Below are 26,487 nucleotides of genomic sequence, written 5' to 3' on the forward strand. Positions count from 1 at the left end.
CCAGCAAAGCCCCACTGGCATCTGAGAACCAGTACTCAATACTGGCAATACTCTGGTCACCTGATGCAAAGAGCCGACTCATCCCTGATTCTGGGAAAGATCGAGGGCAGGAGGAGAAGGGGGCGATAGAGGATGAGATGGTAATAGCATCACTGACTCAGTAGACATGAATGTGAGCAAATTCCCGGAGATAGTGAAGGACAGGGAAGCTTGGCGTGCTGTAGCTCATGCGATCACAAAGAGTTGGACACGACTTAGTGACTGAACAACAGCAACGTTGGCGGCCCAATACCCCGTGCACTGAGGGGTGTCACCCCGGGTACCCCATGTTCTCACCTCAGCACCATCACCAGTGGTCACCAGTCCTGGGCCTTGGGGTTGGTTGCGGTAGTCCAGTTTACTCATGGAATTCTTGACTGGCAGGGTCTTTCTGTGCTTCATGAGAAGCAGCCCTGGGTTTTTTTATTTTGGGTTGTATAGCACAGCTAATGGAGTCTCAGTTCCCTGACCGGGGACTGAACCTGGGGCCCTGGCAGTGAAAGCGCTGAGTCCTAACAACTGGACCACCAGGAAACTCCCCGCAGCCCTGGGACATTTGTTTCCCATGGTTGTAAGCGCTTGCTTTCTTGCTGCCTTCTTTCTAAGCACTTGAGTGTTGTCCCTTGGTCCTTCCAGGGCATCGTGAGAGCAATTCGAGATTACCAGGGTCCCCTGAAGGAGCACGAGGTCACGATCTTTGTCCGAAGAGGTGGCCCCAACTATCAGGAGGGCTTACGGGTCATGGGAGAAGTCGGTAAGATGGGGGGATGTTTTCTGTCCCTCCCACCCTGAGCGTCTTGCCTCCTCGGGATTTCCTGAGCAAGTCAGTCTTCTAACGTCTCCATGCTTCTCCCACCACCCACCTCACTCCCTGGAGCTACAGCCAGCTTCCGCTGCATTTCTATGCCCTCTAACACACGGCACCTGACCGAAACCTAAATTCAGGATGGGCAGGAAAGCAGTTTATTCAGCTGTTCATTCAGCAGTTGCCTGTGGAAGGCCTGCTCCACGCCCGGCGCTGTGCCGAGCTCTGGGGTCACGGCCACACGCGACAGCTGACAGGCAGCAGGCCCTCGTGCCATCGAGGACAGTGGCTGCAGCCTCAGGTACGAGGCAGGACCACTTGGGGAAGGGGTGGCCTCTGTGGGAGGGGACAGGGCCATTTTAAATGAGGCAGTCAGAGCGCTTGGCCAAAGAGGTGGCATTTGAGCAGAAATCTGAGGAGGAGAGGGAGCAGTTGGTGGTGGCTGTCTGCAAATGAAAGGGCAGGTCCCGAGGCCTTGAGGTGGGACCAACTGAGGAGCCTGGGGTGGAGGTTGGAGGCAGAGAGGCCGAGGGAGAAGCATACAGGGCTAGTATAGGTCCCGTGGGCGCTTGGCTGTGACCCTGGCAGCTGCTGGAAGACTTGAGTAGAGGTGCAACACCATTTGACTTGGAGTTGAGGGCTAGTTAGGCTGCCAGGTGGAGATAAGGCCTCCAGGGCAGCCAGCTTGAAGCAAGGAGACCACCCAGGAGGCTGTGGCAGCTCCAGGACAGAGCGGTGGCCCAGACTGAGGGGTGAGGGGAGGGAGACGGGTCAGTATCCAGGCCTGGATGGAGGTGGGGGTCCAATAGATTGTAGAACAGGAAGGAGTTGCCCCCTCTCTGAGCTGAGGGAAGCGAGGGCGTGGGTCCATTTTGGTTTCCTTTCTTCCTTCTCCATTTTGGGTGCCTCCTGCAGGCTCCAGAGACCTCAGACTCAGGGCTTTCAAGAACTGGGGTACCACGTCTCATCAGTGAGGACTAAGATTAGGTCTCTCTGAACCGACCTGATCGAACCAGTGGACTTTGGTCTTGAGTGAAGCGCAGCCCTGGTGCCAAGAGCAGTTTTGTGAGGGGTGGGGGGTGGGGGTGGGGATGAGGGGTGGGGTGAGGGTAGGGGTGAGGTGTGGGGAGAGGGAGGGGGATAGGGCGGGGGTTGAGGGGCAGGTGACAAGACAGAGGGGAGGAGATGTTGGCCGCTCCTGCTCAGTGAGCGGGCCCTCTGACTGAGAGACTGGACCTTTCCGCCTTCCCGTTTTCCCAAATCTGGGATCCATGGCAAATATTACAGCCACCTGGATCACTTACAGTGGTCTCAAGTCCTAATTCTCACCTAAAACTGAAGACCTGCTCTGGGCTCACAGCTTAGTGAATGCCACCCAGTCACTCCTGGGGCCTTAAACTCTGGGGACATTAAGACAAGTAAACAGCGGCTGGAACATGATGCTGTCTACCAGGGATCTCCAGGCAGGGCGGCGTGGAGGGGAACGGCTGTCAGGTCAGGGAGGGCCTTTCTCAGAAGGTGACACTTCAGCTGAGCTGAGTGACAGCCAGGTGACAGCTCCGTGCGGAGGAAGGAGCAGGGCAGAGCCCTGGGGAGAGGAGAGGAGCCCAGGTGTTCAGGAACAGAGGCTGGGCCTGGAGGGCTGTGGTGCGGTGGCCACAGGCGACAGGGGTGGAGGAGGAGGGCAGGCTCTCACGATGCTGTGGTCATTGGAGGGTGTCCATAAAGCCATTTCATGCTCTTGCTGGCAGGTAGTCTTTACAGAGATTTGTTTAGTGGTGAAGAAAATGACCACCAACTTGTCCTGGGATAATCGGGCTTGCACAGAAAGTGCCAGACACGGCCAGGGCTCAGAAGGGTCCTTGGCAGAGTCCTGCGGCCACGGGCACTTCTTAGGAGACTCAAGTGATGAGTGCTTTTCCTTCCTCACAGGGAAGACCACTGGGATCCCCATCCATGTCTTCGGCACCGAGACTCACATGACGGCCATCGTGGGCATGGCCCTGGGCCATCGGCCCATCCCCAATCAGCCGCCCACAGCGGCCCACACCGCAAACTTCCTCCTCAACGCCAGCGGGAGTACTTCAGTAGGTTCCAGTCTTCCTCTGCTGCAAAGCCCGCAGAGTCATCTTTGTCGCCCCTCATACCCCATCCCATCCGGGGCCCAGTCCCCACCTTTTGGGGACCTTGGGGAGGTACAGGGAGAAGGCTGTATGTGGTTAGTTTCTGTATCTCTGCTGGTTTTTTTCCTGCCCTAGTCAAGGTGGTGGTGTGGAAAGATAGGGGATTTTTAAATTAGACCCGAGTTCAAATCCTGCGGAGGGAGGGACCCCGGCAGTTATCACCAAGAACCTCAGTTTGCTTGTCTATAGCTTGGGGACATTACTGATTCCTATCTCAGAGGGTTATTAGCATAGTACTTTTGAAAGCATCTTGTGGAGAACAGAGCTGTGTGTAGTTCTTATTACCTGAGTTCTCTGGGGCCTTAAGGACCATTGGCTTTTTTCCCAGCTATTCTCTGTGACCCTTACTTTCTCCCCCTTGTCCCCCCAGACTCCAGCCCCCAGCAGGACGGCATCGTTTTCTGAGTCCAGAACTGATGAGGTGGCCCCTGCCAAGAAGGCCAAGCCTGCCATGCTCCAAGGTAACTCCCAATGTGGGTTTAGAACCCTCTGATCCTTTCTGAGACCCCGCTGGGCCAGCAGAGGTGGACGGAAGCAGTTTGGGCTTCGCTGTGGGCGTGGCACGTGGGATGTGGGATGGGAATGGGACACGGAGACGTGGTGGCCGGAGCCTTCTCTGCAAGTGGGGTCACTCCACTCCTCAGTTGTCTTCTCTGCCCCCTCCCACGGGGTGTGTGATCTGGGCTGGTGGGCTGCGGAGGAGACGGAGTTACAGGAGTACCAGGTTGGGGGAAGGTCCCTCAGGCCCTCCCCCTGAGCAGACAGCACGAGCCCAAAGCTCAGGATGGCAGAAGACTCTTGTGCCCGCCCCCACCATCCTGGGTCTCACCTTCCTGGGAGCGTACCGCAAGGCCACACGTTGTCTGCCCTCCCATCTGGTTTGCCCGCTCGTCTCTCCCTCCTCTGATTCATCAGAGACCTGATCTCTGCCAGCCAGCCCTTGCCACCAGGACTAGGTAGCCCATGTCAGTTACCCCGGGTCTCCTCCTGGGGTGGACAGAGTGTGCTTGAGGCGTTTTGTGGAGTAGTGGCGCTGGCTCCGGGCTCTCAGAATTGGAAGTCCTCAAAACGGCTGCTTTGTCCCCAGCACAGTGTCAGGTCCATCTTCTCAGCCTCATCATCTCATTGATGTCCCCTGCTTCCCGGGGACAACACAGGATTAGGAGGGCGGGCCTGGGCCAGCTGTCCATCCAGAGACCCTGGGCCTTTGGTGTCCAATGCACCCTCTGAGCCTCGGTGCTTTCGCTCCTCTCTCTACGCCCTGGACCTCCGCCCCTTCTTGGCTCCACTCTGCTGATCGGGGCCCTCCTGTTGGCCGGGCCCCTGTCTGTTGTGAACAGACTAGAGATGGTGAGGGTGGCAGCCTGGCGAGGCTCGTCCACCAACCCCTTCCTGTTCCCACCCTCTCCCTCCAAAGCCTCCAGCCATCAACGGGTCACTCAGTCGCCTTGGTCATTTTCTTTGACAGATTCAGTCCCAAGTCCAAGACCCCTGCAAGGTAGGATGCCCCCAGCTCCGCGTGTGGCTTTCTAGTGGGTTACAGTCTTTACTCTGTGCTTCTGTCTCCCCGTCCCTGGTGGGTTGCAGTGTTGTCTGGTATCTTCTCTGTCCCTGCCTCGGTGTAGCCTGCCCCAAGTCCTGGTCTTTGCCCCCTCCCTTCCCACCCCTGCTTTATTTCACGCCCCTGCTTTCCTTGCCATGGGGGTTGTCACCAGCTCATACGTGGTGGGGAGTGGACAGTGCAGGAGGGGCAGGAGCCAGGCCCACGGCCTCAGAGAGGGGAGTGGAGCCCAGGAGGAAGCCATGGAAACTGAAGGGGGCTTGGCGGAGCCAGCGGGCCAGGAGGGGAGCCGCTGACCACCTGATTCTCTGCATCCCGTGACGGCTTCATTTTCTTTTCCCACCTCAGTCTCACCACTGCCGACTGCATCCCAGAGCTCCCAGCACCTGGGACAGGTTCAGATTTCTCTGGGATTTGGGAGGAAGACAGGATGGAGGAGAGAGAGAGACCCGGAAGGGTGCACAGTTAATCTGGACTGGGCTTTGTGTGTGTGTAAGGTCACTGTTTAGCAGGGATAGGATCTGTGTGTGCTCACGCTCGCGTGCACACGTGACTAGGTTCACTGAGGTGGATAGATGCATCAGTTCGAAGTGTCAGGTCTTCCATTTAACTTTTTGATACTCACAGCTGTGGAAAATCCGGGGCATGGTAGTCTCTTAAGGATGACCTGTGACTCCTTGCTAAGAGGAGGAAAGGGGTAACTAGGCGAGGTCAAGTAGCCCTTCCTCCCAGCCTCTGGCAACATTCGTTGTTTACGTAGAAAACCAGACCTGAGGCTGAGCCCTGAACAGACTCTCAATGAGGGCTCTTGGCCGGGATGGGGGTGGGGGTGGAGGGAGAAATGGCTTTGGTCTTGCTGTCAGTCCTGAGCTATGTGGGAAAGGAGGGCAGGAAGTGGGGGCAGATTGGCCCAGGACAGCAGAGCCAGTGGAGGAGCCTCGTGGGGGCTTAGCCCCAAAGCACAGGTTCTCTCTGGGGCCTCTGTGCTTCTAGCAGGCTGAGGGTCGCCACCTTCAGCTTGTCTTCTCTGTGTGCTGAGCACTCCAGTTCTGCCCTTTTCAAGCTAGGAGTGCGTGTGGGTTGGTACAGATTCCAGACCTTGTCCTGGGATCCCCCGGAATGGGGAGCTGGGTGGGGCAGTGCTGGCTTATGTCCCTCCTCACTTGCACAGTTGAGCTACATCTCAAGGTCGTGTTTGTGTAACCCTGACTTTGATGCTAGATGACCTACAGTTTCCGTCATTTGGCATCTCTGGGCTTCAGTTTGCAGGAATTGGAAAGTGAGGGAACTGGACGAAGTGGCCTCACTTGTTCTGTGATCTCATGTCTCACTGAACCCAGATGGATCCAGGGCACCGTAAATCCTGGGTGTTGGCACCATTAGGAGCCTTCTGTCATGAGAAGCTTACGGCTGTGATGGAAGAGGATAGCCTGCATGGAGATGTGAATCCTCCATGCCTGGGGAAAGTGATCTCTAAATTTCATTAAAAAAGAAAAAATTATTCAGCTGTATCAGGTCCCAGTTGTGGCACCTGGGATCTTCCTTGTGACAGGCGATATCTTTTGTTGTGGTGCGTGGGCTCTGGTGTGGCGTTCGGGCTTATTGCTCCTCTGCATGTGGGATCTTAGTTCTCTGACCAGGGATCAAACCTGTGTTCCCTGCATTGCAAGGCAGATTCTTAACCACTGAACCACTAGGGAAGCTTCATCTTAAAATAATCAGACCTTGAACTTGGTTAGCCAAGCCAGTGATAGTACCGCAGGTTAATTAATACTAAATGCCCCTGAGCTTTCTGCATTATGTTTCTGGAGGGACAGCTGAGAACCTCCCCTGAGGGCTACTTTCCTCCAGCTGAGAGTCGGAGGGTCAGTTGACTGCTCTAGGTGACTGCCAGCTCCCAATCCCCTCTGCCCTTTCCTACCCTCTGGTGACCCCTCCAGGAGCAGGAAAGAGCCACCTGGGAGGAGGCTGTGGGGAGAAGGTCAGGTGGAAGGTCGATGAGATAAGCCTACAACAAACCTCTTTCTTGCACCTGCACTGACCTAGAATCAAGAGGTTTAAATCCTGACATGAGCTGTCTTATGTCCAAGGTCACAGGTGGTAAGGATTGTTGGGGATCTGTTTGAAGTCTTATAGTGAACAACAAGGTCCTGGCGTATAGCACAGGGAACTATATTCAGTGTCCTGTGAGATATATATGTACTTGTGTGTGTGTGTGTGTGTGTATATATATATTTGTGTCACTTTGCTATACAGCAGAAATTAATACAACATTGTAAATCAGCTATGCTTCAATTAAAAAATAAAAAGTCTGCAGGACTTCTCTGGTGGTTCTGTGGTTAAGACTCCATGCTTCCACTACAGGGAGCACAGATTCAATACCTGGACAAGGAACTAAGATCCTTCATGCTGAGCAGCATGGCCGCGCCTCCCGCCACCCCCACCTCCCTTGCCCCCACACCAAAGTTAGAAAAAAACATGTCTTTCAGTCACTCTGATTGGGAGAACTTAACTTTTTTTTTTCAGATGACTTTAAAAATAATTGATCAGGACTTCCCTGATGGTCCAGTGGTTAAGAATCTGCCTGCCAGTGCAGGGGATCCCTGGGCCAAGAACTAAGATTCTACATGCCACGAGGCAGCTAAGCCCACGCGTGGCAACTGCTGAACCTGTGCCCTAGAGCCTGTGCGCCACGACAAGGGAAACTATCACAATGAGAAGCCCATGCACCACAACCAAGAGTAGCTCTCACAACTAGGGAAAGCCTGCACTCAGCAATGAAGACCTAGCGCAGCCAAAAAAAAAAAAATTGATCAAGCCCTCATTTGCATACATATACCTTTCCTGTAGGAATTCTGCTGTCTATTCACCGTTGAGCTCTTGGCCAGCCAGGCAGGACCTCTCTGCTCTTTTCTCACTCTCTGCTACCTCTTTGCAGAACAAATCCAGGTGCATCGTCCCCCAGTTTGTCCGAGTTCCATCCTCTTGCCTTCCTTTGCAGTTCTGTTGAGTCACTCTCCCTGGACCTGGGGCGAGGAGGGGTCTGGCAGGTAGCCCCTAGGGGTGTGTGTACTGGGTGCACTCGCAGTGTCTCTGCCCACCAGGAAAGAGCGCCACCCTCTTCAGCCGCCACACCAAGGCCATCGTGTGGGGCATGCAGACCCGGGCTGTGCAGGGCATGCTGGACTTCGACTACGTCTGCTCCCGAGACGAGCCCTCGGTGGCTGCCATGGTCTACCCATTCACGTGAGTCACTCCGCGGGGAGGCTGGATGCAGCCACCAAGTGGAGGTCCTCATCGCATTTCCTCTGACAGCAACACAGCTGGGGGGCCTTGGCTTATCCCCCCTTGCTGGGGAGGTGTCTGCCCATCTCAGATGGGGGCGGTTGATGTTTCTGGGGGATCTCTTTCCCATAAACTAAACTCTTTGAAGACGGTGACCCTGCCTTTTTATCCTCTGGGTGAAGGCCCTCCTGAGCCCCTGCAGGTTGACCATGTCCTCAGCCCTCCTCTGCCTTTCTCACAGTGGGGACCACAAACAGAAGTTTTACTGGGGTCACAAGGAGATCCTGATCCCCGTCTTCAAGAACATGGCTGATGCCATGAAGAAGCACCCAGAGGTAGACGTGCTAATCAACTTTGCCTCCCTGCGCTCAGCCTACGACAGCACCATGGAGACCATGAATTACGCTCAGGTAGCTCACTGCACCCTGGGGGTGGGAGGCCGGGCGAGTCCTGAATGGTGTCCACTGGGGACAAAGGCCTTGGGACTCGGGACTGGCCAATGATTTGGGTGAAAGTGGTGGGAGACTTGATCTTCAGGAGGCAACGTGGTCACTGAGGGTAGGCGGGCTGCTCACCTGGGCTGGCAGAGTCCAGGATCATCCGTACCTACCAGTTGCTCTCTGTGCTGAGACTGGTTTTGAAAACAGGATCAAAAGCATTATTTTTATTGTAAGATTGTTACACATTTGTTGTCGAAAAAAATGCCGAGAAGTAAGAAGAGGAAAAATATTTCAAGATTAATTTCCCAGAAACACGGTTGCTGACTCTGTGTACATCCTTATCCATACCTTTTTCTGGATTTGAACAAATGGAATAACATATCTGTTTTATAATCCATCTCTGTCAGTGATGCTTTCCACATCAATATTTACCATTTTTGCTTTTTCAAGTCTTGTGATGAGCATATATCCTTCATTGCTTCCCCACGTAAATGTCTAGAAGTCACACTGCTGCACCAGAATGTGCAGCTTTGAAAGCCTTTGATCCATCCTGCTTGCCAACACTGTTGATGTTGTTCAGTTGCTAAGTCGTGTCCGACTCTTTGTGACTCCGTGGACTATAGCATGCCAGGCCTCCCTGGCCAACACTGAATGCTTGGATTTAAAGAACATATATACATGACAGAATGATAGGCATGCTATTTAATTTGCATATTTTTGATTATTAACTAAAATGAGCTTTTGAAAATATGTGTTGGCCATTTGCATTATGTGATGTGGCCTCCCTTCTTTTTTCTCTATTAAGGTGTTTATCTTTTTTGTTATTGATTTGTAAGAGCTCTTACAGATTAAGATAGTCATTTTTCTGTTCAAAATTATTGTCTGATACAGAACTGACTTATTTCAGTTTATGACTAGAAAACATAAACTTGTTTTGACATCTAGGTGAAGCGAAAAAAACCCACAAAACATTCCTGTTAAAAATGAGCAGCTTTTCTAGTCTGGAGTACAGATTAGTGAACTACAGCCCAAGGGCCAAACCCAGCCCCCTGCCTGTTGTTGTAAATAAAGTTTTATTGAAATACAGACAAGTTCATTCATTTACACATTGTCCATGGCAGCTTTTATGCTTCGAAGGCAAAATGCACTAGTTACCCCCAGAGACCGTATGACCAACAAACCCTCAAACACTGTCTTACCCTTTATAGAAAAGGTTTGTGTGGGATCTTTCTCACTCCATTCCACCTGCTCTGGCTTTTCCCTTAGCCTACTCTCTGGTCCAGGTGTGGAAACAGCTTGTTTCTATCATGTGGCTTATTCCTATAGCTGGCTTATAATCAGGCACCTGGACAGATGGGGCTGAGTCATGTCAGTTTTTGGATGGGCGAGGATATAACAGCTTTGACTACAGCAAGGTTTCTGGAACCTTTGCTTCTGCTTGGTTACGGACTCACTGTGATGGTGACCAATGGAGAGCAGTTTCAGGCGTCTCTCTTTTGCGGGAGGGTGACCAGAGGCTGGTGGGAAGAAGGAGGTGCATATTGTCATGTTTACTCCTGGGAGAGGTCTGGGAGGTGGGTTCAGGACAGGTTGCCGCCTCGTTGTCTCACGTGGTGAAACGATAACTGTCCCCTGTGCTCTAGATCCGGACCATCGCCATCATAGCCGAAGGCATCCCTGAGGCGCTCACGAGGAAGCTGATCAAGAAGGCAGACCAGAAGGGAGTGACCATCATTGGACCTGCCACCGTGAGTGTCCCTTCTGCTTCCAGGCTCTCAGAAAGCTCATCGTTGACTCTTCTGTCTCCTGTCTAGTTTGAAAAGATTGAGAGTACCTGCTGAAAGTCAGTCTGTCCATTGCCAGTTTTTGCTTGCTTGTTCTGACTGCTCCTGCAGCCTGCGAGAGCCTACTTCCCCAACAAGCGATCGCTCCCCGGCCCCAGCAGTGGGAGCCCTGTGTCCTAACAACCAGGGAATTCCCTGTCCATTTCCAGTTAATTTTTTAAAGGGCTGTCTCCCCAGATAATATCCCCTTTATAGTTTCAAGGGAATAACAAGCTTTTTTTGTTTTTTTGTTTGTCCGTCTTCATACAACCCTAGCATGGTCTTTGATTATTCATTCCTGCAACTGTGAACCAAAGAGAAATCTACCTAGGGGCCTTATTCTTGACACAAAGCTTCTTCGTGTAACAAAAAATGGCCCTGTGAATGTTTTTTGTTGCTATTTGTTTTTACTTAGCTGTTACACTAAAAATTTGGTTGAAGCTAAGATTTTTGAGCTAAGCCAGGGACCTTTCGTCTTGGAGGTGGAGGGTCATCTTGAGCAGAGTACCTGCTTGCATCAGACACCTTTACTGGATGACATTGTCCTTTTGGAGCAAAAGAGGTTACTTAACCCTGAGTGTGCACATCTATATCTGCAGTTATAAGCCACCACATGGCTCCTTTTTTCTGTGCCATGTCTCTTGATGGGGAGAAGAATCTTCCTCAGCAGGAAACCACACATGCAGGTGCTGGCCAGGGTGGGCTGGGCGGGTGATCTGGGCTCTGTGACTCAGCAGAGCTCTGTGGTCACTCAGCCTGTCCTCCTCCCTAACCGAAGTTTCCACCCCGGCAGGTTGGTGGCATCAAGCCCGGGTGCTTTAAGATCGGGAACACCGGCGGGATGCTGGACAACATCCTGGCCTCTAAGCTGTACCGCCCAGGCAGTGTGGCCTATGTCTCACGTTCGGGCGGCATGTCCAACGAGCTCAACAATATCATCTCTCGAACCACAGATGGCGTCTACGAGGGCGTGGCCATTGGTGGGGACAGGTGATCTTTTTTAACTTTTTATTTTGTGTTGGGATATAGCCAATGGTGGCTCAAATGGTAAAGAATCTGCCTGCAATGCCAGAGACCCAGGTTCGATCTCTGATTTGGGAAGCTCACCTGGAAAAGAGAGTGGATGTCCACTTCAGTACTCTCACCTGGAGAATTCCACAATGCCAGAGACCCAGGTTCGATCTCTGATTTGGGAAGCTCACCTGGAAAAGAGAGTGGATGTCCACTTCAGTACTCTCACCTGGAGAATTCCACAATGCCAGAGACCCAGGTTCGATCTCTGATTTGGGAAGCTCACCTGGAAAAGAGAGTGGATGCCCACTTCAGTACTCTCACCTGGAGAATTCCACAATGCCAGAGACCCAGGTTCGATCTCTGATTTGGGAAGCTCACCTGGAAAAGAGAGTGGATGCCCACTTCAGTACTCTCACCTGGAGAATTCCACAATGCCAGAGACCCAGGTTCGATCTCTGATTTGGGAAGCTCACCTGGAAAAGAGAGTGGATGCCCACTTCAGTACTCTCACCTGGAGAATTCCACAATGCCAGAGACCCAGGTTCGATCTCTGATTTGGGAAGCTCACCTGGAAAAGAGAGTGGATGCCCACTTCAGTACTCTCACCTGGAGAATTCCACAATGCCAGAGACCCAGGTTCGATCTCTGATTTGGGAAGCTCACCTGGAAAAGAGAGTGGATGCCCACTTCAGTACTCTCACCTGGAGAATTCCACAATGCCAGAGACCCAGGTTCGATCTCTGATTTGGGAAGCTCACCTGGAAAAGAGAGTGGATGTCCACTTCAGTACTCTCACCTGGAGAATTCCACAATGCCAGAGACCCAGGTTCGATCTCTGATTTGGGAAGCTCACTTGGAAAAGAGAGTGGATGCCCACTTCAGTACTCTCACCTGGAGAATTCCACAATGCCAGAGACCCAGGTTCGATCTCTGATTTGGGAAGCTCACCTGGAAAAGAGAGTGGATGCCCACTTCAGTACTCTCACCTGGAGAATTCCACAATGCCAGAGACCCAGGTTCGATCTCTGATTTGGGAAGCTCACCTGGAAAAGAGAGTGGATGCCCACTTCAGTACTCTCACCTGGAGAATTCCACAATGCCAGAGACCCAGGTTCGATCTCTGATTTGGGAAGCTCACCTGGAAAAGAGAGTGGATGCCCACTTCAGTACTCTCACCTGGAGAATTCCACAATGCCAGAGACCCAGGTTCGATCTCTGATTTGGGAAGCTCACCTGGAAAAGAGAGTGGATGTCCACTTCAGTACTCTCACCTGGAGAATTCCACAATGCCAGAGACCCAGGTTCGATCTCTGATTTGGGAAGCTCACCTGGAAAAGAGAGTGGATGCCCACTTCAGTACTCTCACCTGGAGAATTCCACAATGCCAGAGACCCAGGTTCGATCTCTGATTTGGGAAGCTCACCTGGAAAAGAGAGTGGATGCCCACTTCAGTACTCTCACCTGGAGAATTCCACAATGCCAGAGACCCAGGTTCGATCTCTGATTTGGGAAGCTCACCTGGAAAAGAGAGTGGATGCCCACTTCAGTACTCTCACCTGGAGAATTCCACAATGCCAGAGACCCAGGTTCGATCTCTGATTTGGGAAGCTCACCTGGAAAAGAGAGTGGATGCCCACTTCAGTACTCTCACCTGGAGAATTCCACAATGCCAGAGACCCAGGTTCGATCTCTGATTTGGGAAGCTCACCTGGAAAAGAGAGTGGATGTCCACTTCAGTACTCTCACCTGGAGAATTCCACAATGCCAGAGACCCAGGTTCGATCTCTGATTTGGGAAGCTCACCTGGAAAAGAGAGTGGATGTCCACTTCAGTACTCTCACCTGGAGAATTCCACAATGCCAGAGACCCAGGTTCGATCTCTGATTTGGGAAGCTCACCTGGAAAAGAGAGTGGATGCCCACTTCAGTACTCTCACCTGGAGAATTCCACAATGCCAGAGACCCAGGTTCGATCTCTGATTTGGGAAGCTCACCTGGAAAAGAGAGTGGATGTCCACTTCAGTACTCTCACCTGGAGAATTCCACAATGCCAGAGACCCAGGTTCGATCTCTGATTTGGGAAGCTCACCTGGAAAAGAGAGTGGATGTCCACTTCAGTACTCTCACCTGGAGAATTCCACAATGCCAGAGACCCAGGTTCGATCTCTGATTTGGGAAGCTCACCTGGAAAAGAGAGTGGATGCCCACTTCAGTACTCTCACCTGGAGAATTCCACAATGCCAGAGACCCAGGTTCGATCTCTGATTTGGGAAGCTCACCTGGAAAAGAGAGTGGATGTCCACTTCAGTACTCTCACCTGGAGAATTCCACAATGCCAGAGACCCAGGTTCGATCTCTGATTTGGGAAGCTCACCTGGAAAAGAGAGTGGATGCCCACTTCAGTACTCTCACCTGGAGAATTCCACAATGCCAGAGACCCAGGTTCGATCTCTGATTTGGGAAGCTCACCTGGAAAAGAGAGTGGATGTCCACTTCAGTACTCTCACCTGGAGAATTCCACAATGCCAGAGACCCAGGTTCGATCTCTGATTTGGGAAGCTCACCTGGAAAAGAGAGTGGATGCCCACTTCAGTACTCTCACCTGGAGAATTCCATAGATGGAGGAGCCTGGGGGGCTACAGTCCGTCCATGGGGTCACAAAGAGTTGGGCATGACTGAGCAACTAGCACTTCCACTTTCATAGCCAGTTAACAGTGTTGTGATAGTCTCAGGTGAACATCGAAGGAACTCAGGCATATGTATTCATGTATCCATTCTCCCCCAGACTCCTCTCCCATCCAGGCTGCCATATAACACTGAGCAGAGTTCATGTGCTATACAGTAGGTACTTGTTGGTTATCCATTTTAGACATAGATGTGTGTACATGACCATCCCAAACACCCTAAAAAGGTGTTTCAAAAGGCTTTTGGGCTTTGGGTGTAATTCTGTTGTCTGATTTGTAGCCAGAGGAAGGCAGCAGAGGGCAGTGCTTAGCAGGGCCTATTCTGAAATCGGGCCCAAGGGGTTCAAATCCTAGTTTCTGTGTTTGGGGTAGCAGGGTTCGGGGAGGGGGTGGCTGCTGCAATCCTGGGGAGGTTACCAACCCTCCCTAGACCTCCATCAACCTTATAGAGCAAATGAGTAGAGTAATATCCCCCACGGGGGTTTTTTGGAGGATTGGTGGTGGTGGTGGTTTAGTCTCTAAGTCGTGTCCGACTCTTGTGACCCCATGGACTGTAGCCTGCCAGGCTCCTCTGTCCATGGGGATTCTCCAGGCAAGAATACTGAAGTGGGTTGCCATTTCCTTCTCCAGGGTTTGGAGGATTAAATGAGACTAGTACAGGGCTTGATGCTTAGTAAATACTCGGTGTTAATTGTAGTTAATAAGAGTGAAAGGGAGGGGACTTCCCTGGCGGTCCAGTGGTTAGGATTCCAAGCTGTCACTGCCAAGGGCCCAGTTCAATCCCTGGTCTGGGAACTAAAATCCCACAAGCTATGCAGGGCAGCCAAATTAAAAAAAGAGGGAAAGAGAAAACTATTCTTTTATTCATTAATACTTCTGGCCACAAATATGAGGGTAATTTTCTAGCGCTGAGCAGTTTTCTGATTCTCTGCAGATACCCCCACTCAGAGTCTTACAGTTCAGTTAAATTCTGACATTGTCTATCTGGAAATAGCATCATAGCATCAGATCCCATAGGTTTGGGGCTTGGTCCCCTAGGACTCTGCAAACCCCAGCCTCTGGTACTTCTGAACACTGGCTATAAGTCAGTGGGGAAGGGGAAGGGTGGTCCTATGACTCCCGCCTCAGGTTTAATAATTTGCTAGAAAGGCTTGCCGAACTCAGGAAAAATTTACTCACAGGCTTCCCAGGTTATTACAAAAGTATGTAACTAATGAGCAACGAGGTGGAAGAGGGCAGTGGGTCATGGCAGGGAGAGTGTGTGGAGCCTCTGTGCCTTCTCCTTTGAGCACATTGTACCAGCCTGCCGAGAGTTGCCTCATGAAGACAAAACACTGCTGTCCACCCCCGTGACTCAGAAAATGACAAAGGTCTTATGCGTGCTGGGTCAGGAACCAGTGCCAAAGACCAAATATGAAAACAAAAGATGCTCTTAGTACCCTTGTCACTCAGATAGTGAGGGTTTTCAGAGCTCTGTGCCAGGAACTGGAAGCAAGAGACACACACACACATATATATATATATTTGTTTATTTCTTACTATGTTGCAAATTATGTTCTTAATACTTTTTGTCAGTAGGAACAATGATCAGTAGGTCATCAATTGAGTAACGTCTTAGAGCAATGCCTGGTACTTGTTACCATGATAAATGTTTGCTATTACTGTTTACTGTTATTACTGCTGCTATTGTTTGGCCTAGAAACCAAAAGCTGTTAAGACTGAGTCACCTCGTCAACCCTCCTGGCTCTCCCAGATCATTCCGAATGGAGGACCCGAGTGAGAAGGGACTTTTGCTGAGGTCTCTGGGGAGGTGGTCTTAGGACCCCTAGTTCCCTGGTGCTCCCTGACAGAAGGCTCCAAGTCAGACAAGTCTGGGCGGTGCTGCCAGTTATATTGTCCTCTTGGGATTTAATGCTCCTGAGTATATCAAAAGGACCTTGGAGATCTGAAGCCTACTTGGCCTTAAGTCCTTCTGCAAACTCAGGTGACAGTAGAAAATTAAAATATTTTGGCCTATACATAGACCTTCTAGCAATGGCCTGGGATGCAGCTTGGCACACAGTATTCATTATCTATTGCTATGTTTCTTAAAAATTACCCCAAAACAAAGTGACTGCAGTGATAAACGTGTATCCTCATGGTTCCTGTGCTTTAGGAGCCAGGGCTTGGTTGGGAGGTTCTGGCAGGTGCAGGGGAGGTCTCTGTTGAGAGGTGGTCAGATATGGGCAGGCTGCAGGAGGCTGGCAGGTGGGCTTCTGCCCTGATGGCTGAGAGTCCTTCCCCCAGCCACTACTCTTGGCTGCCTTCCCCCAAAATGAGCTAGTCAGGGGAGAGTGTTGGATGACCCAAATTCGGGAAGAGAAGCATGAATTTCCACCTTTTTAAAGGAACTTATGGACATATTTTATTTATTTGTTTATTTTGGTCATGCTAAGCAGCATGTGGAATCTTAGTTCCTCAGTTCAGTTCAGTTCAGTCGCTCAGTCGTATCCAAATCTTTGCAACCCCATGAATTGCAGCACGCCAGGCCTCCCTGTCCATCACCAACTCCTCATGTCCATCGAGTTCACTCAAACTCATGTCCATCGAGTCGGTGATGCCATCCAGCCATCTCATCCTCTGTCGTCCCCTTCTCCTCCTGCCCCCCATCCCTCCCAGCATCAGAGTCTTTTCCAGTGAGTCAACTCTTCGCATGAGGTGGCCAAAGTACTGAAGTTTCAGTCTTTTAATTTCATGGCTGCAATCACCATCTGCAGTGATTTTGGAGCCCCCCAAAATAAAGTCTGACACTGTTTCCACTGTTTCCCCGTCTATTTCCCATGAAGTGATGGGACCAGATGCATTTTCTGAATGTTGAGCTTCAAGCCAACTTTTCCACTCTCTTCTTTCACTTTCATCAAGAGGCTTTTTAGTTCTTCACTTTCTGCCATAAGGGTGGTGTCATCTGCATATCTGAGGTTATTGATATTTCTCTCAGCAATCTTGATTCCAGCTTGTGCTGCTTCCAGCCCAGCGTTTCTCATGATGTACTCTGCATATAAGTTAAATAAGCAGGGCGACAATATACAGCCTTGACGTACTCCGTTTCCTATTTGGAACCAGTCTGTTGTTCCATGTCCAGTTCTAACTGTTGCTTCCTGACCTGCATATAGGTTTCTCAAGAGGCAGGTCAGGTGGTCTCGTATTCCCATCTCTTGAAGAATTTTCCATAGTTTATTGTGATCCACACAGTCAAAGGCTTTGGCATAGTCAATAAAGCAGAAATAGATGTTTTTCTGGAACTCTCTTGCTTTTTCGATGATCCAGCAGATGTTGGCAATTTGATATCTGGTTCCTCTGCCTTTTCTGAAACCAGCTTGAACATCTGGAAGTTCACGGTTCACGTATTGCTGAAGCCTGGCTTGGAGAGTTTTGAGCATTACTTTACTAGCGTGTGAGATGAGTGCAATTGTGCAGTAGTTTGAGCATTCTTTGGCATTGTCTTTCTTTGGGATTGGAATGAAAACTGACCTTTTCCAGTCCTGTGGCCACTGCTGAGTTTTCCAAATTTGCTGACATATTGAGTGCAGCACTTTCACAGCCTCATCTTTCAGGATTTGGAATAGCTCAACTGGAATTCCATGACCTCCACTAGCTTTGTTTGTAGTGATGCTTCCTAAGGCCCACTTGATTTCACATTCCAGGATGTCTGGCTCTAGGTGAGTGATCACACCATCGTGATTATCTTGGTTGTGAAGATCTTTTTTGTACAGTTCTTCTGTGTATTCTTGCCACCTCTTTTTAATATCTTCTGCTTCTGTTAGGTCCATACCACTTCTGTCCTTTATCAAGCCCGTCTTAGTTCCTCAACCAGGGATCAAATCTGTGTTCCCTGAAGTGGAAGCACAGAGTCTTAACCACTAGACTGCCAGGGAAGTCCCTGTGGACATATTTTAAAATCACCCGCCATGTGCACCCTCCAGGTGTCTCTTACTGCCGTGGGAACTTCTCTGCGCTTATTAATTCCTCTTCCTTCCCTTCCCTTGTGTTCCATTTAGTACCTCCCCCCCCCCATTATTCCTGAGGCATCTCCAGACCCTCACTGAGCATCCACACCCACAAAAAACTCCACAGTGTTCTCAGTACATGTGTGTTTCCCACACCTGTACTCACACCTCACCTCACTGCACCTCCTGCTCTCACCAGGTACCCCGGCTCAACGTTTATGGATCACGTGTTACGTTATCAGGACACTGCAGGAGTCAAAATGATTGTGGTTCTTGGAGAGGTAAGTTTGTTTTGTTTTTATTTTTTTTCTTTATAAAAGTCATGGGATTTGGGGTTTTAAGAAAGTCATGCATTTTGTTTATGTATAACTGAAAGTGCCAGTCCCTGGCTGGCCCCAGTCTGTCCCTGGTGGGTGGAGTGGATAGCTGGAGTCAAAGAACCTCTCTGACATGTGCCCCTGATCAGATCTGGCCCTAAATTATCTCATACCCTTAGATCAGGAAGGGGGAATTCTAGGAACTCTCCGAGGATACCCATCATCGTTTGAAAATACTTTGTTGCATCTCTCATCTCCATCTTCCAGGCTGTTATTTGACCAAAGCCCCTGTTCCCTCATCTTCGAGTTGGAACTCCGGGCTCCTGCCTGATTCAGGACAGATTTTCCTGCTGCACTGCTGCTCTGGGAGCAGCTCAGAATGGGTTCCACTGACTCAGGGGCTTTTTCTTGTCGCCTGGCAGATAGGGGGCACAGAGGAGTATAAGATCTGCCGGGGCGTCACGGAGGGCCGCATCACCAAGCCCGTGGTCTGCTGGTGCATCGGGACCTGTGCGGCCATGTTCTCCTCCGAGGTAGGGCCGGGACTGGCCCCTGCTGGGCGGGGGGTCCGGGGTAGGGCATCCCTGGGAAACCACGTGGGCCTCTTAGCAAGTGGCTGGTTCCGTCAATAAGCATTCTTACCTGCTTGGTTACCACAAGGGCCAGCTGGCCCCCTCCTCTCTAGAAGCTAAAGTCCAATTGCAAGAGACAAATTCATCCCCAGATTGAGGCCAGAGCAAGGGTTTGAGTCCCTCTTCAGAGTACGAGTAACATACTGCCTGGATGAGTTGAGATGGCGTCTAAAGATGAACTGCTCCTTAAGGGATGAGGAGTTTCGCTGAGCGAGATGGGGGCGGGGGAGGGAGAGGACATAACCTAGGCTCAGAGCTGGCGAGGGGCTGGTGGGAAGTCCTGTGTGGGCAGGGGTTGTAGAGGAAAGCCTCTGGGGGTGTTAAGATGACCTGATACATATGAAAGTGCCGGGGAGGAGAAGTCCAGCCTGTAGTGCATGTTAGATAGAGACCCTCTGAGCTCTGCCACTCCTGCTGGGTGGGACTGGCCAGACCTCAGCCCCTGGAGTCCAGCTTAGAGAATCCTCGGTCTTAAAGAAGGCCCACCCGCTAACGAAGAAACCAAGGAAACAACCGCTTGTCACCCATCAGTTCGTCAGTAGCTGAGTGTCAGACCTTGACCTCTGCTGTGTGTATATAAAATAAAATTTGGCCATTAAGGCTTCCTGCAGCAGTGATAATTCCTACACTTAAACCCTCAGCCCTTGGACTTCCTGGTGGTCCAGTGGTTCAGAATCCACGCTACCACTGCAGGAGACACAGGTTCCGTCCTTAGATGGGGAACTAAGATCCCACACGCTGCGAGGTGCGGCCACCCTCAGTTCTTCCTTCCAGTAAGCCTGTCACACTATCCTTTCCCCTTAGGTTGATTACCTTTCTCCTTCAGATTCCTGTCACCTCCAAATAGCACTATTTGTCCGGTTATAAAATGTACCTCTCCTGTAAACTACCAGCTCAATTTCTGCTAATTTACTTGGTGGATATGTGTGCAGAAATGTTTAGAAGTATGTGTACTTGGAGGATACTTGCTGCTATGTGGTGATGGCAAGACATGGAAACACCCTGAACACTGGTTGGGAGGGGACTGTGTTGCGTCCTCATGGCATGACCATGTAATAGAAAACTGAGCCGGAGAAGAACAAGGTGGATCTTGAGATGTCAGTGTAGAAAGGGTTCATGTGGGATCTAAGAAGGGGCAAGATGTGGCAGATGCTTACCATAGGATCCACTTTGTGTAACTGTGAACTGTATGTGTGTGTATCTTTTTTCCAAGTAAATGAAAGGGAAGGGAGCGGGTCATGGATCCTGCCCGTCCTCCAGGGCGGAGCTCCACTTCCACAGGCCTTAGAGTTAGCTCCTGGTGGATCTGTATGACTGGGGCAAGTTGTTTCGCCTTTCTGTAATTCATTTTCCTGAGCTGTAGAAAGGAGATGATTCTGAGGGACTTCCTTGCCGGCCCAGTGGCTAAGACTCCATACTTCCACCGCAGGGGGCAATAGGTTCGATACCTGGTTGGGGAACTAAGATCCCACATGCTGCCTGATGCAGCCATGAAAAAGAGCAGGTCGGGAGATGCTTCGGGATTGCTGCGTGGCTTAGATAAGAGGGTAATTGTAAAGGTGTGGCACATACAGGTCTTAGCAAATACTGGTTTCCAGTCTTCAACACACCTGTTCCATGAAGCCGTTCCTTAGTCTGTTTCTTCATGGCTGCTCTCCATTCCACTACAACAGCTGAAAACAGTTCCTCCCACCCCTCCAGGCTTTCTCTTAACCAGCTCTGCTTTATGGCAGCCCCCAGCATACTGAGGACCCCTCCAAGAGGGTGAGGACCCTGCTCATTTGTTTCGGGCCAGGTGCTCATCATCACCCTCTGGGCAGGGCAGGTCCTTGAAGTATTTTGCTTTTTTAGGGGGAGGGGGTTAAAAATGATTTTTGGCTGTCCTGGGTCTTCATTACTGAATGGGCTTTTTCTCTAGTGGCAGCGTGTGGGCTTCTCATTGCGGTGACTTCTCTTGTTGAGGAGCACAGCCTCTAGGGTGTGAGGGCTTGAGTAGCTGCAGCGCGTGGGCTCAGCAGTTGTGTTTCCTGGGCTCTAGAACATAGGCTCAATAGTTGTGGCATAGTTGCTCCAGGGCATGTGGGATCTTCTTGGATCAGGGATGGAACCTGTGTCTCCTGCAATGACAGGTGGATTCTTTACCCCTGAGCCTCCTGGGAAGCCCTCAAAGTGTTTTATTTTTGCTTTTTATTCATTTTTTTAAAAAAACTTTATGTAGTTTCAAGAATACACGAACATAGAGTAGTACTGTGATGGTCCAGCTAATAAGTGTTTTTTGATTCCTTGAACAAGTCTCATGACCTTGCAGAGCTCTCTGCCCCATAGAGGAGGTGAGATAGGTACACAATATCCTCAGTTCAGTGCCTTGGGAAAATGGACTGAGAACCGGGAGATAGGACTTCCCTGGTGGTACAGTGGATAGGAATCTGCCTGCCAGTGCAGCGGACACGAGTTCGATCCATAATCAGGAAAGATTCCTCATGTTGCAGAGCAGCTAAGCCACAGCTGCTGAGCCTGTGCTCTAGAGCCCGTGCTCCTCAGAAGAGAAGCCATGGCAATGAGAAGCCTGTGCATCTCAACTAGAGAGTAGCTCCCACTTGTCACAGCTAGAGAAAGCCTGCACAAAGCAACACAAGACCCAGGGCAGCCAAAAATAAAGTAAAACATAACAGGTATATTAAGAAAGAAGAAGAAGAAGAATTGGGAGTAGAGATAAGAGGACAGTGGTAAGATGGCAGTGTCCCAAAACGCTGGTCCTATAGCTGCTGCTGCTGCTGCTTATTCACTTAGTCATGTCCGACTCTATGTGACCCCATGGACTGTAGCCTACCAAGCTCCTCTGTCCATGGGATTCTCCAGGCAAGAATACTGGAGTGGGTTGCCATGCCCTCCTCCAGGGGATCTTCCCGATCCAGGGATTGAACCCAGGTCTCCTGCATTGCAGGTGGATTCTTAACTGCTGAGCCATCAGAGTCCTGTAGCGATGGTCCTCAAAACAAAACAAAAACCAATGAAAAGGAAGCTTCTATAAATTCTAAACATACTCCGATTTCATTATCTCCCTTTTAAAAGCTTTAGCTCTGAGAAATCTGAGTTAAACTTGCTTAACTTCTTTAAGTTCAGTGTTCGTTGAGTTTATGTGAATGCACGGTCTCTTCTTCGCACCCCATCTACCCACGCAGATTAAGTTCTGTACAGAAGGCCCTGGGAGCTTGCTTTGAAGCATGTGTCTCCGAGCCTTGCTAACCAGAGAGCGGTTCTGGTTTACCTTTTAACACTTCAGCTCTGGGACTTCCCTGGTAGTCCCAGTGGTTAAGACTTTGTACTTCCAATGCAGGGGCTATGGGTTTTCCTGGTCAGGGAACTAAGACCCACATGCTGTGCAGCACAGCCAAAAATAAATAAAATAATGATAAAATTAAAAAAAAACCAAAGCCCCATTTCAGCCCCCTTTTGTTATATGTCGGAGTGAGCGCCACAGTGAGAGGCCACATCCGTTGTCTGGTTTAAATGCTGCCACATACCACCTGTGTGACCTTGGCAAGTTACTCTGTCGCTCTGTGCTTCCACTTCCTTGTTGAGAGGAAACAGTTGTAGGTACTGAATGATGACATCTGTGAAGCTTTTAGAAAAGTGCCTGGAGGCAGTGTTATTTTGGGCTTCCCTTGTAGCTCGATGTTTAAAGAGTCTGGCTGCAATGTAGGAGCCCTGGGTTTGATCCCTGGGTTGGGAAGATCCCCTGGCGAAGGAAATGGCAACCCATGCTGGTATTCTCTCCTGGAGAATCCCAGGGACAGGAGCCTGGCAGGCTACAGTCTGTGGGGTCGCAAGAGTCCGAGTGAGACACGACTGAGAGACTAAGCACGTGCATGCATATGAAGTATTATTTAAACAGGGAAGATTATCACACCTGCCCTGCTAAGAGTTTTGTACCACATTTCATTAAGTTAATCTCTTTTCCTTGTTGCTTAATCAAAGATACAGGTACCACATAGCTCTTCTGATTGGTTTTTTCTTCCTTCTCTCTCCCCATAACCAGCCCCCTACCCCATATTCCATTGGGTTTATAGTTTAATCTTAGTTCATGCTCAGGTGGAAGGGCGCAATAGCTAATTAGCTCCCTGTGATCATTGCTATCTGGGAGTATAGGCCAAATGGTGCAAAATGTGGCTTTTTTTTAAAAAAAAGTGGAAATTTGGATTTTTACAGGAAATCTTCTGGGGTTCTGTTTTGTTTAATAAGGGTACATACTTCATACAAAGTATGTGCAGGATAGTCAGATCACACTTATGAGCTCCGCTTAGCTAAGCTTGGCAGTTTGTAACCTCTCACAGTTGCCCCAAACTGACTGCTATTCTGTGTCTCCTCATCTCCACCCTACCCAGTAAGTGCCCCATGGGAAGCCAGAGGAAGGTGTTTGTGGAGTTGGGCACCAGGCTCGTATCCTGGCTCCAGTGCCCCAGCTGTGTGACCTTGAGTAAGCTCTTGAACCTCTTGGTGCCTCAGATTCTCATTTGTGCTTGAGAGTCAGCCAGCGCACATATTCAGTGAGCCTTCTGGGGGCCTGAAGTGATTCACGTAGAGCAAGGGTCCCCAGTCTCCAGGATCTGATGCCTGATGAGCTGAGGTGGAGCTGATGTAATAATAATAGAAATAAAACGCACAGTGAATGTAATGCACTTGAGTCATCCCGAGACTATCATCCCCTACCCCCCACCCCCTGGTCTGTGGGAAAATTGTCTTCCACGAAACTGGTCCCTGGTGCCAGAAAGGTGGGGGACCGCTGACACAGAGCATTGAATGGGGTCTGGCCAGTAATCAGTGCCAACATCCTCAGGGGCCTTCTCTCTCTTAGGGGATTGACCGGGCTGCTAAAGCCGTTCTCCTTTGCATTTCAGGTCCAGTTCGGCCATGCTGGAGCTTGTGCCAACCAGGCTTCTGAAACTGCAGTTGCCAAGAACCAGGCCTTGAAGGAGGCCGGAGTGTTTGTGCCCCGGAGCTTCGATGAGCTTGGAGAAATCATCCAGTAAGTGGACCTGGGGAGGGTGGCACCAACCTGCCCCTTTCCCAGTCCTTCGCCAGGGCAGCTGCCTCGCCGAAATACAGGTGTCCGATATGCCTGGTCTCTCTCAGGCGTCTAAGGCAGCTCTTCAGATAGTCCAGAATCTTTCCTTTTGGGCTTTCCTTTTTTCTAACTTGTTTCTAAAAGCAGCATTTACAGGCTGTTCAGACTGGGCTTAAAACATTCAGTTTCTGAGCCTACCTACTTGGTGGGCCATGAATGAGCAAGCGTAGGAACATTCATCCATTACATGAGCTGTTGTCTCTTCCCATTCCTCCCCTCTGGCCCTCCTTGGCCTCCAGACTCAGCCTTCTCTAAGGTCCCGTTCGGAGGCAGTGGGGCGGGTCTTGGCTAGAACCTGTTTTCATTTAGTTCTTGGGAATCCACCTAGTAAGGGTAAGCTGCTGACAAGGGGGGATACAGGGCTGGGGAATCTCTGGGGTTAGATGGAAGAGCATTCAAGAGATGCCCTAGAAGAGCCCAGAAGAATGAAATCCACATGGATGTCTCTTCTCTGTTTCCCTGCCTCCCAGGTCCGTGTACGAGGATCTCGTGGCCAGAGGAGTCATTGTACCTGCTCAGGAGGTTCCGCCCCCCACAGTACCCATGGACTACTCTTGGGCCCGGGTAGGTGCTCCGCGTGTCCCTAACGTGTGTGGCTGAGGTATGCTGGAGCTTGTGAGGTGGCCCCTTCTGACCAGCCAGAGAAACAGATGCAGGGCCCAGGAGGGGCAAGGGCAGCGTGTACCTCCCACAGTGATGTGGCTTGACCTGGAAACAGGGGCTGGAGACAGACAATGTCCTCTAGAGCCGTCTGCACCTGCTAAGAGATTTCAGGCTACTTGTCTAAGGCAGGGACATAGATATAGAGCAAATTCTCTTATCTACAAGATCTCTTAGGAATCTATTTTTAAAAGGCCAATAACCCATTAGAACAATGGGTAGCAGATGTTCTTTCAACATGAAGAATTGCTCAGCTTCACTCCTTATAAAAGAAACCAAAGTAGAAACTGCGATACCAGTTATCTCCTGCTGCTAAGTCGCTTCAGTCATGTCCGACTCTGTGCGACCCCATAGATGGCAGCCCACCAGGCTCCCCCATCCCTGGGATCCTCCAGGCAAGAACACTGGAGTGGGTTGCCATTTCCTTCTCCAATGCATGAAAGTGAAAAGTGAAAGTGAAGTCGCTCCGTCGTGCCCGACTCTTAGCAACCCCATGGACTGCAGCCTACCAGGGTCCTCCGCCCGTGGGATTTTCCAGGCAAGAGTACTGGAGTGGGATGCCATTGCCTTCTCCGAGTTATCTCCTACAGACCAAAAAAAAAAAAAAATTCTCTGATATATTGTTTGTATGGGTGTGAGGAGGCTGGAGGGACTTCCCTGGTGGCTCACTGGTAAAGAATCCACCAACAGTGCAGGAGCCACAGGTGACGTGGGGTCAACCCCTGAGTCAGGAAGATCCCCTGGAGGAGGGCATGGCAACCCACTCCAATATTCTTGCCTGGAGAATCCCACGGACAGAGGAACCTGGCGGGCTACCGTGCATAGGGTCGCAAAGAGTTGGGCATGACTGAAGCAACTGGGCACACACGATGAGGCTGGTACGTTGATTCGTCGGTGGTGGGAGTGGCATTGGCATGACCTCTCTGAAAGGCACGTGGATAGTGTCAGTTCAGTGTAACAGCGCTCATACCGTACGACCCAGCAATTCCCTGTCTGGAAAGCTCCTTGAAGAAAATGCTTGCATGTACAAATATGTTCAAGGATATTTTTTGAGCTGATGGTCATCGGTGGAGGAATGGCCAACATGTGGGGCTGTCATGAGGGGATATTCTACGGCAGTTAAAAGGAATGAACTAGATCTAGATATATGCTGACATGTATAGCACTCAGACTCATTGAGTAAATAGTGCGCTGTAGAACAGTGTTTCTATTATGAGTATGAAAAAGGTAGGCATGCAAAATGATGTCTGTTCTCCATGTGTCTGTGTGTGTACATAAAATCAGAGAAAGAAAGGTCCAGAAAAATGTTCACTAAACTAACAGACACGAAATCAGAAAACCAGGGTGGGTGGGGTGGAGGTCAAAGGCAACATGACTTCATCTGTTCTAGTGTAAGTAAGTAAGTGAAGTCCAACTCTTTGCGACCCCATGGACAGTAGCCTGCACCAGGCTCCTCCATCCATGGGATTTCCTAGACAAGAGTACTGGAGTGGGTTGCCATTTCCTTCTCCAGGGAATACTTTCTGACCCAGGGATCGAACCCAGGTCTCCCGCATTGTAGACAGATGCTTTACCGTCTGAGCCACCAGGGAGTGACAAAGGAGAGTGCATTCCTGTTGCTTCTGCAATTAAAATATAATTAGAGGCATTTCTTAAGTTCGGAAGGGATAACTAAAGAAACAGGCATGGGCAGAGTTAGCTGACGCTGCCCGCCTTGTACCCCGACTCTGAAAGCGGAAGATTCAGGACCTCAGTGCTGTCCCCTTGGAAAAGGATGTGTTGAGGGGATTCTCCCACTTCCCCAGCCATGTGCCTTGTTACTGGCAGCTATGTGTAGAGTATTTAAAATTTGTCCCTTTGGAGTCGTTCTTCCATTTCTTAGCCAGGTGACCTGGAGCTGGTTACTCTGTTGTAAAAAGGAACCCCTGGATGCC

At 50.4% G+C, this 26,487-nt stretch overlaps 1 protein-coding gene across 6 annotated transcripts in view; it reads left to right on the forward strand.

Moving 5' to 3' along the window:
- ACLY (ATP citrate lyase) overlaps positions 1–26,487 on the forward strand; it is a 46,974-nt gene that overhangs the window by 14,365 nt on the left and 6,122 nt on the right. For 2 of the 6 annotated variants that reach the window (XM_086357700.1, XM_086357701.1), the window contains exons 11-22: positions 676–793; positions 2,777–2,931; positions 3,398–3,488; positions 4,445–4,525; positions 7,693–7,834; positions 8,115–8,283; positions 9,957–10,061; positions 10,930–11,126; positions 18,019–18,100; positions 18,559–18,669; positions 23,667–23,794; positions 24,364–24,457. In XM_086357700.1, the coding sequence (XP_086213826.1) occupies positions 676–793; positions 2,777–2,931; positions 3,398–3,488; positions 4,445–4,525; positions 7,693–7,834; positions 8,115–8,283; positions 9,957–10,061; positions 10,930–11,126; positions 18,019–18,100; positions 18,559–18,669; positions 23,667–23,794; positions 24,364–24,457 (1,473 nt within the window). The remainder of the gene's footprint in view (positions 1–675; positions 794–2,776; positions 2,932–3,397; positions 3,489–4,444; positions 4,526–7,692; positions 7,835–8,114; positions 8,284–9,956; positions 10,062–10,929; positions 11,127–18,018; positions 18,101–18,558; positions 18,670–23,666; positions 23,795–24,363; positions 24,458–26,487) is intronic. The other 4 variants (XM_086357702.1, XM_086357703.1, XM_086357704.1 and 1 more) reach the window with 2 other exon arrangements.

The sequence above is a fragment of the Bos grunniens genome, chromosome 19 (assembly GCF_055505025.1).
Source record: "Bos grunniens cultivar Pamir isolate PY7600 chromosome 19, Bosgru_T2T1.0, whole genome shotgun sequence".
In the NCBI taxonomy this organism is placed as follows: Eukaryota; Metazoa; Chordata; class Mammalia; order Artiodactyla; family Bovidae; genus Bos; species Bos grunniens.